This window comes from Sapajus apella, unplaced genomic scaffold, assembly GCF_009761245.1.
Source record: "Sapajus apella isolate SASKATOON/1434 unplaced genomic scaffold, GSC_monkey_1.0 scaffold82, whole genome shotgun sequence".
In the NCBI taxonomy this organism is placed as follows: Eukaryota; Metazoa; Chordata; class Mammalia; order Primates; family Cebidae; genus Sapajus; species Sapajus apella.
Genome location: NW_022437022.1, coordinates 690113 through 704729, shown reverse-complemented (window position 1 = coordinate 704729; position 14617 = coordinate 690113). Strand labels below are relative to the sequence as shown.

Below are 14617 nucleotides of genomic sequence, written 5' to 3'. Positions count from 1 at the left end.
TATGCACAGCAGCATGGAGGCTCTGTTCAGTTCTCTGATGAGATGGACGCTGTGTGTACGTCTCTTTGATAGATCTTAACGTATGCACAGCAGCATGGAGGCTCTGTTCAGTTCTCTGATGAGATGGACGCTGTGTGTATGTCTTTGTTTTGTGCAGGCACACACAAGTACACAAGAAGTCTTGGTTCCTTCTCATTTTCCTTGGGTTGTCACTGGTTTCTGGCAGGAAATTCTGCCTTAGCTATTGGCGTCCAAGAGCCAAATGTGCTCGAACCAGATAAAAGGATGAATCTTGGAATCTGGGCCCTCAGCGATTTTGTAGAGATGCTGCCGTTTCCTTTCAAATGCCACTGCCCTCACTAGGGGAGGGAGGGGGTAGACATGCGACACTGTCCCAGGAAATTCTGTGAATAACACTGTGTCTGGGACAGGTGGCGGTATCTGTGCTCGCCCTGGAACTGGTGGATGAAATAATTTTCAAAAGAGTTTGTGTTTTTGTCTTAGAGACGAGAGCCAGGAGCAGCCACAGGGAGCTACCCAGTTAATGCCTGCAGGCCTTGCTTACTCTGGCTGCAATCACGGAGGCTTCAGGCAAGGATGAGGAAGCAGGAGGAGTGTGCCCCTCTCGGGCTGGCTCCACAGGGTTAGCCACTGGAGGGAAAGCCCACCGAAACTAGAAATATGGAAAGGTTTCATGAGCTTCTCCAGTTTCAACAAGGGAGATTTGTGTGTTTGGTGGCACGGAAACGTGGGAAGATGAGGGGAGGAAGGAGGAGAGAGGAAGAAAGTCATCACACCCTACTTCAGATTCCCAAAAAACCCAGAGTGCTTCGCAGCCATGCTCACGCGCCCCCACCATGAAGCAAATTTGGGGGTCATTTAAAATTAGTTGGCTCCCAAAAGGGACTACTGGAAACAAAGGTGGCCATGCAGCCTTGACCTTCAACAAGGAGTCGCGCAAGCTTCCCAGCTGCCTCAAAGGCAGGCATTCCCGAAAACCCATGTATCAAAATGCCCCAAACCTCACAGCCTGATGACTGCGGGGAGCAGAGGAGGGTTCTGACGGGGCCACTTTTACAGGACACGCTTGTGCCTCACCAGGTAAGAGATGACCTGGGAGGCCTACAGGGGTAGAAGGAACCGCAGGGACCATCCACCCCACCTTCATTTCCCAGAGAAAAGGAGGATGGGGTCCACAACTCCGCAGCTGCCCACAGCCCGGCTGGGTCTGGGATGCAGAATCCAGACAGCGCCCATGCCACTGTGGGCCGCAGACCAGAAGCTCACAGAGCTGGGGCCGTGGCCACCCATGGTCCTGCTCTCCCACGTCCTGCTGCCAGGCCAAGGCCACAGAATCCACCGCTTTGAGCAGCAGGACAGCCCTCCAACACCTAGGAAAGAAAAAACTGGCCCTGACTTCTTACAGAATTGGGAAGAATTAAGAAAGACTAATTTTTAATCCTGAAGACTCAAAATGTCATGCTAATGAAGCATTAGATGAACAGGGCCTTTTTTCCTCTTTAAGATTAAGGGTAAATCACATCCTCACTAAATAAAGGAAGCTCCTACGTGGTCTTCCTGGAAGTCCACGGAGAAGGAACGCATTTGTGCTCCCACGTCCAGGAAGGGAGGACCAAGGCCTCTGTGACAGCCACACTGCTCTCTGCCGCTGGCTGGGTGGGTGCTGACTAGAGCCAACTCCTGCACACACAGGGTCATGGGACAAGCCCTTGCACCTCTGAACAAGCCTTGCTCAAACAGAAAATGATGAACACAATTTTACAGCCTTGTCATAAAGATGGGAGGAGAGGACAGGTGTGCGTGTTTGGCAGGTGTGGCGCGCTAGGCCAATCAGGATCGTGGAAGTCACTAGCCGAAAAACACTCTGTGAACAAGACTCCTGGGTGAGCGCACAGAAACGGCAGTGACGTTCATGTCCACAAACAGAGCGCCTGTACCCGAGCAGCCGCCGCGGGGACCAAGGCATGACCCACCCGCAAACCCATGCTCTCTTTCTGTTTTACCGCTTGACAAGGGAAGTGGATAGAAACGAAGCAGGAGCAGCAAGGGTCAGGCTCAACTAAACTCCAGTCACTTCAGCGCGACGGGCTTTTCAGAGCACCTTAAGGAACCACTGTAATTCCTTCAATTCACTTTGGTTCATGCATATTCACTGGAGGCTCTGTGTGGTCTGGGAACTGGACACAAAGATGAGCCAGACACAACCTCTGCCCTCCTGGATCTCATCACTCAGTGAATACCTGTGGCTGGCCCAGCTGCCTGGCCAGTAAAGCTGCCCCTCCAGCCCCCATTTCCTTCCTCCACAGACGCATGTTCTCCTGCCTTCCTTACAGTGCCACGTGTCACCAATGCCATGCGACAGGATTCTAGCCAGTGAGAAGCACAGAGAAGTCCCAGGGGCTTCCAGAAAAGCTTTGCTTTCATGATGAAAGGGACAGAGGCAGCTGGCCCCATCCAGTTCCTTTTTCTTTCTCCTGCAGTGAGGACGTGATGCTGGGAGCTGTTGCAGCCGCGTTGTCATCACAAGGCACCGAGTGTAAGGACGAGAAGGGGGTGCACTGAGGATGGGAAACAAAGCCACAGGAGGAGCTGGGCTCCTGACAGCAGCAGCTCAGCTGCCCACGTCTGCAACTCATCCACCACCACGTGGCGTGTTAATAAGAGAAAATGAAAATGCAATTTGGAAAACTAAATTAATTGAATAAAAAGTTTAAAATTATTTAAGGGTTCTATTCCTTGCAGCTAAAAGCAATTCCTATGGATACACCTCTTTTCATAAGTGAATTCTGTAAGTTTCTGGTCTGACCTGCTTTAAGTACAATCATAGGATCCAAGTCAGACAATTACTGTCTTAGCCCAGTGCCAAGGCACCTTCTCATCCTCACCAACAGCACCGTGCCGGGAGAACCCTGAGGCTCGGAGAACGACCTTTTCTCCTGGTTCATTAGAAATCCACCCAGGCAGGGCAATATCTGAGCCATCCACCCACCCTCTCCCACCGCCCACGGGGCCTCCCAGGGCTGTGTGGCGGAGGCCATGCTTACACCCAGCAGCACAGGGAACGCTGGAGGAGAGCCACAGACACAATAAAGGCGCAGCCCAGGGTCACGGAAAAGAAGAGCTCTGGAGCAGCCGTTAAAAAGGCTGAAGACATGAGAGCAGGGCTCTAGATGTGGGCAGCCTTCAGTGTTGAGAGATGAGTGGAAATGGCATGCAAAATGTTTCTGTGCATTTTGTAGAAGTTTACAGCATAGCAAACTCAATTCTAAGGCAGGCGTGCTCTTAAGTGGCTTGAGATCTGCTGTGCCGGGCAGTAAGCCCCTGACAGCTAGCCCCTGATCCCCTCCATCTAGGAAGGGTTACTTCTGCATTGCTGTTAGTGCTGACAGAGACTGCAATGACAGGGACTCAATTTAATTCACCACCTGGAAGACTCAGAACAGAACCGGGCAATCATGACCTTTGACACGGCATTTGGACAACCTAGGGCGCCGCGATGCCTTGGCTTAGCTGAGGGACACACTTCTCAGCTTGCCGCTGTCTCCAAATCCACCCTCATGGTTATGAGACACCACCTCCCCCATCTCCCCACACACACAGTGACGAGCGAGGGGTCTGCAAACAAAAGGCCAGACCACAACCGGATTTAGGAAAACTGCAGTGAAAGGGCAACTTCAGGACATAGGGTGGGGCACAAGCCCTTCCCGCCTGGCCCAGCCCAGGCTGTCCCTTTGTCCCCACCATTGGGGACCCCACCCTCAGAGGGTGAGATCTTGCCCACGACAGGCCTCGTGTGGATACGGGACTCTGGCCACTGAGGGTGAGCGCTGAGCCCTTGCTGCGTTTCCTGAGCCGAGTCACTGTAATCAGGGGGTGTGCACCAGGACCAGCGAGTGAAGGGCCGAGGGGCAGGCAGATTTGGGAGCCGCACGTCTCTTGGAAATGTGGCTGTGACCCTGCCTGACGATGATCGTCACCACTGATGAAAAGGAGTCCTGAGGATTCTTGGTTTGAGGAGTCCCAGTAGCAACAAAGTGGCAAAAATTGTTCGGTCAACAGTTTCCTCCAAGCCACGAAGCCTACACACACCTGTAAGAACATACATACATGCAGACACATGCACACACACACATGAACACACACATGCATGAACACGCGCACACACTGCCCCTATGTATTCTGCAGCAGGGCCCTCTGTCTGACCAGGCGTCCTCTCTGGTCCTGAGCCTCTCCATCCTGGGCCTCCCATCTCATAATCACCCCCAACCAGCATCTTGGTGACTTGGGGCTGCTCGGCTGGGGCCTTTGGCTTTGTCCGTGGCACTGCTGGTGAATGCCCCTCCAAGGAAGCTGCCTCTGTCTGGGTGATGGTCCCCCAGCCTCTCAGACCCTCGAATGGGGACAGCCCTGTAAAACGTGTGAAGTGACCTGCTGGCGAGTTTTTATCCAAAGCACTGGACACGGTCCTCTCCACAATCACCAGCGTGGGGCTGGTGTAGGGACTGGGTCCATCACTGTCTCTATGTGCCCTGGCATGGATGCACTGTGGCGTGGGTGGCACAGACGCCACTGCAGCGTGAGTCTACACTCTCCAGCCACGCGGGCTGCAATCCAGTCTAGACTCTGGCTCTTCCATGTCACTACCAGCAGTGCGGAAACTCCCAACAGGGGGCTTTCCCAACGTCAGGAGATGTTTGATCGTCAAGGGGTGGTGGTGTGGATACTGGTAAACAGCCCCAGTGCACGGATTAGCTCCCAAAACAAGAATTAACCCGCCCAAAATGTACAGAGCCATGGCCGAGACACAGTCCTCCAGCCCCAGGCCGTGATGTGGACATTTCATAATTGATTCAATGATTTCCTTATTGATTGAGGCTTGCTTCGTCTTCAGGTCTTTGTTAAACAGGAAGACCTTTGGCAAACACTGTTTATTCGTATCCCTTTTACGCGGGTATGGCTATTTCCGTTGGAGAGATTTCTGGCAGTAAAACTTCTGGGCAAAAGGGTACATACAGTTAGCATTTTGATGGTTTGACCAAGGTGCTGAAATGTTGCAGGGATTTACTCTCTTGACACACACCCACGTGCCCTAGGCTTTCTGGATTGGCCTGCAGTGACGGGTGGACACTGCAGGCAGAACGTGGCAGAACACCCTGTGATGTCACCCGCACCATGGCAGCTCACTGTGTCACCTGCTCTCCTGGTAGCCACGCACAGCAAGCACAAGTTCCCAGTGACAAGGAGGAATTGCTTTACTGCGTTGTGTGAAAGGATAGAAACAGGCTGAATGGACAAAGGTGTTGATGATAGGTGATCACTGAAAAGTATGTAAAGTGGAATTGAACGTATCTGCTGGCATGGAGGAGAACTGCCTCGTAAGGACAACTATGGGGCGTTCTGACATAAAGTAAAGAATTCCTAGGAAGATGAGTCTGCAGGAAGCAATAGTGATTTATGTGATAAAGATCTGGGTAGAAGTTGGACGTAAATGTGTTCAGTTAGGTGAATACAACTGTAACAGTTCATAACAAGATGAAATTCATAGGAATTACTATGCAGTACTTTAAATACATTGACATTGATTTTTAAAAAATCACCTTAACTCCTTTGTTCTAAGATCACAAAGTTACAAATCAATGGTCTCATACTGTGAAAACATTACTGTGGAGTAGGAAAGTACTTTTGATTAGCTTCACTTTTAGTCACTGAAGGATTGCAAATGAATGCAAAAGTTCCCTGCAGTGGAAGCTAATGGGGGGGAGAAGTAAATGGGTCCGTCTTTCTTTGGGGTTGAGGCATGCAGAGGAAGATCTAGTGTTTTTTCCAAAATGAAAATTTCCGGATTTAACTTTTGCCTTCCCCTCTGATATGTCTTCCACCTATGGAGTTAGAGTTAGAAAACATAACTGAATGTGTTCCTTTCATTTTCCTGTAATGAAATAACCTGAAATCCCTGCTCCTCGTGCCTTCTGACTCTGAGACAACATGGTCACCGCCATGCCCTAAGACCTGCCCAGCCCACAGAGTAACCCTCAATATATTGTCACATACACACATAGAAAATCAATCAGTAGCTTATATTAAAATGAGTCCAGATTTTCATAGATGCGGAAGTTTCTTAATTGAAGGAGGATTAAATTAGAAGCAGCTTTTCAATGTTTCTGTCCTTAGCTTATAAACTCTTAACTGACTTTCAAACGACAAATTGGTAGAAGAACACTACCATTTTGTGTAAAACCAGTGGCTTTTAGAGAAGAGCTTCTGGTACTTTGGCAGTGACTATGTGAAGGGCCCTGGAGCACAGATGGCATGTGACATATTTCAACCTCTAGGTGAGGTCTGATTTTGGTGACCTCGGTCAGCGTTGGGCCGGAGCAGGAGGGTAGCCCTCCACGTCACCACTGTGGCTCGTGGGGCAGCACCCTGCGCGCCCCCGTGGTGGGGTTCCCAGGGACTCTTACCCAGCCGGTTGCAGGGGTTCCGTTTGAAGAGAGCTCGCAGCAAACTCTGGGCCTCCCCACTGAGGAACTGCGGCATCCCCAGCTTGGCTCTGAAAAACAGAATCCTATTTTAGGATCTATTTTAGGAGAACAAGGACAAGCTATAAGGAGGGCCTCAGTCAGCATCCGGAGACCTCAACCGCCGTCACCCGGAGGAGCTGTGCTCCAACATGTTGGCCTTGGGACCTTTTATGCTTTAAAAGTTACTGAGGACACCAAAGAGCTTTTGTTTATATGGACTACAGCTGTGATATTTATCACAGTAGCAAGTAAAGGTGAGAAATCTGTATAATTTCTATTTGCTAATTCATTTTAATACATATTTTTATTAGTAATAAGTGTATTATTTAATAATAAAATCATTTAAAATAACAGTAACAATCCCATTAACATAACATTGTTAATGGAAATTATCTATGTTTTCCCAAACAAGCATATCAAAAAGCCTTTAGTGCACTGTTGGGCATTTTGGTGGGTCTCTCCCTGGCTCCATAGGAGACAGCTGGGCTCTCGCCTGGCCTGTGCTCAGGCGGTTGCGGTGTTACAAGGAAACCCTGCGAGGGCAGGACCTGCAAGTCCGGGAGGGGGTCAGGGTCCCCAGCCAGGGTCCCCAGAGCAGACTGAGAACCCCAGGCACACAGTGTGGTGCCTCCCTTCAGAAATTCTCCATCCCTCCCAAGTGGAAGGCCATGAGGCCATGCCTGTGACTTGCGGCTGAGGATTATCGCAGCTTTAGAAAAAGTAAAGAACGTTTTCTCCCTTAAAATTCAAACAAACAGGGAGAATCACTGCAAAGGTCCTTCCGTGCAGCCATCGGCGTCTGCTGCAACTCGAGGTCCCTTGATGGAGGAGAAGGCTGATTAAATAAAGTCACTCCCCACCTTTACAAAAGGGTCCTCACGATGGGGCTTCCTTCACTCCCTCTCTCCTTCCATCTACACAAGAACTGAGCTTACAAAAGCCAAGCTTGTGTGTTTTAGGTGATTCTCAATTTTATAAAAGTTACGTGTCCATTTGCAAGCAAGTTGGCCAGAGCAGCTTATGAGGACAAAGAGCTTTATGACTCTCCACCTAGTGGCCTCACTTTGGAAGGAACCGATTAGGGGCTCCCAGGCTTTGTTTCCCTCCCCCCTTCCATCTGCTCTGGGCCAGTGATGGTCGGCGGTGTCTGCTCACATTTAGGATGCTGTGGAAGGTGGCACAGGGCTCAGACTTCTTCCTACGGCCCAAGAGCATAACCTTGGCTTGGTAAATGATTCTTCATGAGAATTAAGCAGAAAATGGTTTGTATCCAGTCACGGGGCAAAATGACACTGAGACCTGCCAAGGTCAACCAGGAGGGCTCTATGAATGCGGTCAGCAGGTGGAGGGAAGGGAGAGCCCTGCTCCTGTGATCTCTCTGGACAAGGCCCTGTAGGCCTCGTGTCTCTTTGCGTCTATACTTCTGGGAGGTCTTCAGTCATCACGTTTGAAAACCAGCCACTCAGTACACATTTTAAGTGACTTTCTGATAGGAAACTTGATCTACAGTAGAAGTGTTCATTCAGAACCACGCAGCAGGATAAGCCAAACCAGCAACTGCTCCCTTGACCCCCGTCATCAGAATGCCCAGCACCCTAGCACCACTGCTACTGGTGGAAGAGTGCTACCATTTTGGAAAACCGCTGAACAATACTTTGGCACTGTAAGCCTAGCAATGTAATGAGAACGCCACAGGTTCAGAGGCGGCAGCTCTTGATACCGGAAGGTGCTCGCAGGTCTCTGGGGTGGCTCCCACGCTACTCACTTGAGGATGAGGGCCATGGTCTCCTTCCTGTCCTTTCCCTGGAATGGCAGGGACCCCGTGAGCATCTCGAACTGCAGAGCAACAGAGAGCACAGAGAGTTCATTCATCCAGACGGACCCGGCTTAACAGCAGAGCGCCCCAGCAGGGCAGCCTGCAACTCACATCCATTTCCTCATTCAAAATCCCCATCTGTCAAGTGTAGACACTGGTCGACATGCTTGGGGTACAGCAGTGACTAAAACTGCCTTGCAGGGCTTGCATTTCAGCGGGTGAGGTGGATGAAAGACAGATGTGGTAGGTAATCATGCTCTGTGGCAGGCCAGTGGGAGCCAAGTACGACACAGAAGAGGCCAAGTGGGGTTGGGCAATTTGGGCGAACATATCTTACATGCGGTTTAGGACCCTGTCCTGCCCTGGCAGGTGTCGTGGCAGGGATGAGCGAGGAGGAGGAGGAGAATGCTCATGTGAATACCCGTGCATGCCAGGGCGGGCGGAGGCCAGAGTGCTTCCAGCACGAGATAGGCCTGACCACGGCCATTAGCCTCTGATGAGGGCAGTATGGCACCAGCAACCTCTCAGATACAGCTGCCGCACCGTATGTCCTTATTTTGTTATGACTGGGCGCCTGCCAGGACAGAGCGTGAGATAACGACAGGACGGAGGGCAGCCTTTTCTGAGCGGGGTTTCCTTCTTGCACCAACTCCCCCGGCACATGCAGGGTGATTACACGCACTCTGGAAGCAGTGGCCTGGAATGGTCTCATGAGAGCAAGGTGCACAGCTGACTGCTCGCAGGAAAGAAACTAGGGCAGCAGCAGCAGCCAATCTTTTCATAAAAATAAGATCCTGAGTCTAAGTGAAATGTGCCCAAGGATCAATCCTCCTCCACGTCTTTCAAGTCAGTTTAAATGACAAGGAAGCAGGTGTTTACATGGTCTTTCTGAACTCTCCCTCGTCTTTATTTTTACTGTGTCTGTCTCTGCCCTTTTAGAATCCATCCTCCAGCATTCTTCCTTTGCAGTTTGAAAATCTTGATAGATACACAAAGTAGAAAGACCAAAAATACACGCAGAATTCCATTACCCAAAGACACCCGAAGCTTACGTTTGTTAGTTCCTCATAGTACTTTTTTCAAGCGTTTAATTTGTTTTAAAAACATAAATAAGGTTTTGTACACTAACTTTTCACAGAATAACATAAAGCTTTCAATGCTTATTATGAAATCTGTGTAATATCACTTAAAAATATGTGGATATGCCAACACGTTAATAGTGTATCTCTTGCTGTACACTTAGGGCATTCCCAATTATCTGCTATTGTAAGTAACATTGAAATGTGCACAGATGTTTTCCCAAGATTTGGATTTATTCTAATGACAGGCTGCTAGGAGTGAAATTATAACCTTAAAGAAATGAATGCATTTAAGGTTTTATTATTACCAGTCTGCTTTCCGAAAACAACATTTTAAAAGAAATGGAAACTCTTCTGCCAGTTCTGATGTTTGAAGCCTGTTCTTTCACATTAGAATTTGCTATCCATCCTGTGGACAGAAAAAGTGAGGGACCTCAGAGCAGACAGGCTCAGGCAATCAATAAATATAAAAGTGATACAGAGCGAGCGGAAGGGGGTCCAGAGAGAGCTGAAAAAGAGACAAATGTGATTAAACTGGAGAGGCCGGAATGCTCTGACTGGCAGATGAGCTGATCGCCTGCTGAAACAGGATGAACGCTTATAAGCTGATCTAGCACACTGAAATAGCTCTCAAAATAGAACTGTATTATCAAAGGGAACTCCTTTCCTATTCTGCTCTTTTTTTCTTTTATTTCTTTCTTGAGTCTATTAATAGCACTCATGAAATCCCATTTCCAAGGACAAGCCTTCTGGCTACGTGAAATGAGAAAGCTGTCACCCCATACACACCGTTCAATCCTTGGTACACAAATGGTGCCTGTCCCAATGCCCAGATAGCATTTATTTTTTACTGATGGACTGGTATGTGAGATAGCGTCTTGCTCTGTCACTCAGGCTGGAGTGCAATGTCACAGTCTTGGCTCACTGTAACCTCCTCCTCCTGGGTTCAAGCAATTCTCCTGTCCCCGCCTCCCTTGTAGCTGGGACTACAGGTGCGCGCCACTATGCCTGGCGAACTTTCTTTCTTTTTTTTTTTTTTTAAGTAGAGATGGGGTTTTGCCATGTTGACCAGGCTGGTCTTAACCTCCTAACCTCAAGTGATTCGCCCACCTGGGCCTCCCAAAGTGCTGGGATTAATGGCATGAGCCACTGCACCTGGCCTAGTGATTTTTTAGCTTTTGAAGATGACTCCCTTGTGATCAGTGACCTTCCACTGCTCTGTTTTTCTCTCCTCCTCCTCCTCTCCCTCCATCCCTCCTCTCAACCATCCATTCAGCCAGAGAACACCCAGCACAGCACCCATGGGTATTCAATAACTGCTTCTTGGTGATGAAGGCGCTGCTGATGGTGGGGGATGCCGAGGGTGAGGCGTGGCCTTTGTGGCCTCTCCCAGCCACGTGGCTCTACTGCCTTTCCCGTCCCCTTATCCACCCCTTTCTGTGGATGCCAAGGGTGAGGTGTGGCCTTTGTGGCCTCTCCCAGCCACGGGGCTCTGCTGCCTTTCCCTTCCCCTTATCCACACCTTTCTGTGGATGCTGAGGGTGAGGCGTGGCCTTTGTGGTCTCCCCCAGCCACGGGGCTCTGCTGCCTTTCCCGTCCCCTGATCCACCCCTTTCTGTGGAGAATGGAGAGCATTTCAGTTTGATCGTCTGAATCTCACTGCCAAGGAACTTTTCAGTACTGAAGCGTTACTGACTTAGGTTACTGACGAGTTTCTTGCGACGTTATTTACAGTTAGACTTCTGCTGTGGTGTTGAACGGCACTGAGGCTGGCCAAGGCTTCCGGGGTGAACTGAGAGAAGCCAACATTTGTCTTGGGGTCCCACAGTCAAGCACACACACCGGGGGAGGGGGCACTCCAAGGGAGTCTTTCTAATCAGCACCAAGGCCAGACTGCAGGCAGGCACAGAGAGGCCCGAGGAGACACGGCCACAGCTCCCCAGAGTGCAGGCCCCATGCTTCCAGGAAGATAATAGAACAGACATAATGCAGGGTTTCGTAACTGGGAGCACCGCTGCCGGCCTGGGGACATCTCGTAATGACCGAAGGCATTTGTGACTGTCATGACTGGGGGCCCTGGTCCCGCGGGTGTCCGGCAAGGGAGGCACGGAGGCTGCTAAACATCATACAACACGCAGGGCATCCCACAACAAGGAAGTGTCCAGCCCCAACCTCAACAGTGCAGGCTGAAGAGCCTCGTCTAAAGGGACAGCTGAGGAACGTGGAAGGAGTGGCAGCCCTGGGGCACAGGCAGGACCCACCTTTCGGAGGCCAGGGGTGCTGGGGGCAGGGGAAGGAGGAGACTGTGGGGAGACCCTCAGTGACAGAAGCCTCAATTTCAAGTTTACTTGGCTGATCACCTCATTCTTGAAAGGGCACCAAAAGCAAGCTAACATTCTAATCTGGAAGCAGGCGAGGACAAGCCTGCCCTGAGATGGATCACTGGAAGTGGCAGCAGACCTGGCTTTGCAGGGCGTGGAGAGCTGGGTCTCTGACACCTGTGTTCATCCATGCACATGTGGAGGTGGCTGCGCGCACAGACACACGCCCTCTAATCTGAGCTGCCCCTCTCCGTGTGCTGCACCCCACCCCCTGTGCCAACAGTCTCAGTCTCAAAACAGCCTTGGAAGGTGCCATCCAAGGACATGTCACACAGCACCTGAGGCGGGACATCCAGAACATTCCGGGCTGTAGTTAAGAAATGGTAGAAGGATAAAGCAGACTCATGAAACCAGAGTGCTCAAGAGATGCTTTAAATGTCTGCAAAACACAACCCAAACATCCTTCTAGAAACTGGCCCCAGCCCGGCATAGAGGAGTGCTGGAAATTCTCCAAACATCACCACGCCGTGGCCATCAGGTCTTCACGTTCTTCTCCAGGTACCAGCTCCTAATTTCAGACATGGACTTTTACTCGGGGACACTGACTTTCTGCCACCGAGACAGGTGTCCTTCCTTCGAGGTCTATGGAGGGCACCTGTGGGTGCAGCTCCTTGGGAAGAGATCCCAGCATGCATCCATGTCGAAGGGAAGAGACCCCAGCACCCATCCATCTCCAGGGCACGATGGCCACCCACACGCGAGGACCACTTCCTCAGCACGCAGCCTCCAGGGTAAGCCTTCTTTAAAATGAGGCCCCTCACACACACAATGGCTCTCCACTGATCCCCTTATGAGGCTTGGGTAACATATGACTTGAAAGGTCACCGAGGCCCACCTCTGAGCTGCAAATGAGAATTCATAACTTCTGATGCCACCCACAGAAATGTGGAAAGCGTGGGGCCACCACAGTCAAGACCTTTGCCTGTTGCGGCCGGTCACCACGTGGGCGGCCGGGACTAAAGGAGAATGAGTTTCTGGGAGAATTACGTGATCTTGAGCCTGACCCTTAGGCTCTTTGAGCCTTAGTTTTCATTTTTGTGCACAGAAAGGACACAGTCTCTCCTACTTGGCTTGGAGATTGCCTGGTTGAGGTCACATGTGAAGAGGTCCAGGCAGCCTTAGCTTGTGGTCACCCCTGCAACAGCTAGCCCTGGCCCAGGCTTGAGAGTGACGCAGCAGATCTGGGGCCAGACCCATTCTCCAGCTGTCACGAGACATCGAATGTGGGACGATCCTAGCAAACAAGTGAACAATTCAGTAAGAAATGTCCTGTGCGCAGGGAGGCATGTGGAAGAGGCTCCTGCTGTGCCAATGTGCCAGGCAGTGCTGGCCAAGGCCTCCTTCAGAAGCCCTCCACACTCTAGGGATGAGGAGCGAGGGGACTCCAGGATGGGTGAAGGCCACTGGGCACTGGGTCAGGGTGTGAGTGCCTCTCTGCTTGGGTCTGGGGGTGAGTGCCTCTCTGCTTGGGTCTGGGGGTGAGTGCCTCTCTGCTTCCACCCTGGTGTCTTCACTCCCACGCAGGCCTCCTGGAAGCCTGGCCGGACACATGCACTTCTGTCTGTGCTGGGGAATCTCAGGTGAGGGTGACTGGCGTTGAAGAAACTCCATGTGCCAGGAGACACTCACAGAGACAGACAACGATGACAGAAGATGGAAGGTGCTAGAGCAGCGGCAAGCCGGGAGTGCCAAGAAGACACCCAAGCCAGAGCCACCAGGCAGAGCCACCAACCCCACCAGAGTCAGCAAAGGCCACTGGGAGTGGCACTCCTGTCTTAGGGCGGAGGGCAGGAGGGAGCCAGGGAGGAGCCTGACAGAGCGAGGCGAGCCCTCCGAGGTCTCACGTCCCCTTCTTCTTCCCCTCCTCGTGTCCCCTCCTTCCCCTCCTCGTGTCCTCTTTGGATTGTTCCTTCTACGTCTTTTCTGTTCCCCTAATTTCTTTCTTTCAGCTTCTCCATTTGTTTTTTAAATTTGCAGTGATTAAGACCAGAAAAAAAAATTAAAGATATATTCTATAAGATAGGTTTTATGATTTGTTGCTTTAATAGAAGAAACAGAAGACTATCAAATCTTCCCTCCCTCTGTTGCCCCAGGAACCTCACAAAACTAGATCTAATTGGGGCTGGCTTCTACGTGGTCTTCTGGCTGCGGTATTCTCTGCTAAGGTTCTCTTCTCCACTCCAGCCGGACTCTTGAGCTTTTAAATATTGGTTCGCCGAGAGCTGGATGGCAGCATTTTATGACTTTGTTCATTACACAAAGGCTGGTCTGAAGCACTGCTGTGTGGGCCACTTGTGAGCGCATAGTTACAGGACAGGACCCTGAGACAGGAGGATGCCAGGAGCCCATTCAGGGAGCCTGGATGTGCAGCGTGGCCGGCCCTGCTCTCTGGGGGAATTTGGGGTTCTCAGGGGCCAGGGAGTATAAGAACTGAAATCTCTCCTGAAGCCACAGACTATAAGCTTGGACCTGTAGCCCAGCATTGGCAAAGGCAATGTCAGACTTCCCAGCAAAACCTGCCCCAGCATGGGAGGTCTCTGCAGGCCTGTCACCCTGCCCTCACCCACCACTCACCAGCCAGGGTCACACAGGAAACTGACATATTTGGAAGGGAGTGGAGCTGTCTATGCAGAAATCACCTCCAAGACAGCAAAGCCAACCTAACTGTCTCACTGATGTATCTAAACAAAAACATTTTCAGTAGAAGGAAAGCAGGGGTGGTCTCAGAGGTGACCGTGGGGGACCTAGCTCAGGGGTCTCCACATGGAGAGGGAAGCAGAGGTGGTCTCTGAGGTAACC

The 14617-nt window shown here is 51.0% G+C and overlaps 1 protein-coding gene across 6 annotated transcripts in view; it reads right to left on the bottom strand.

Moving 5' to 3' along the window:
• Positions 1-14617, bottom strand: part of RPS6KA2 (ribosomal protein S6 kinase A2) — a 447811-nt gene that overhangs the window by 68223 nt on the left and 364971 nt on the right. For all 6 annotated transcript variants that reach the window (XM_032253221.1, XM_032253224.1, XM_032253226.1 and 3 more), the window contains 2 exons: positions 8308-8378; positions 6483-6571 (listed from right to left, as the gene is read on the bottom strand). In XM_032253221.1, coding sequence (XP_032109112.1) covers positions 6483-6571; positions 8308-8378 — 160 coding nt within the window. The remainder of the gene's footprint in view (positions 1-6482; positions 6572-8307; positions 8379-14617) is intronic.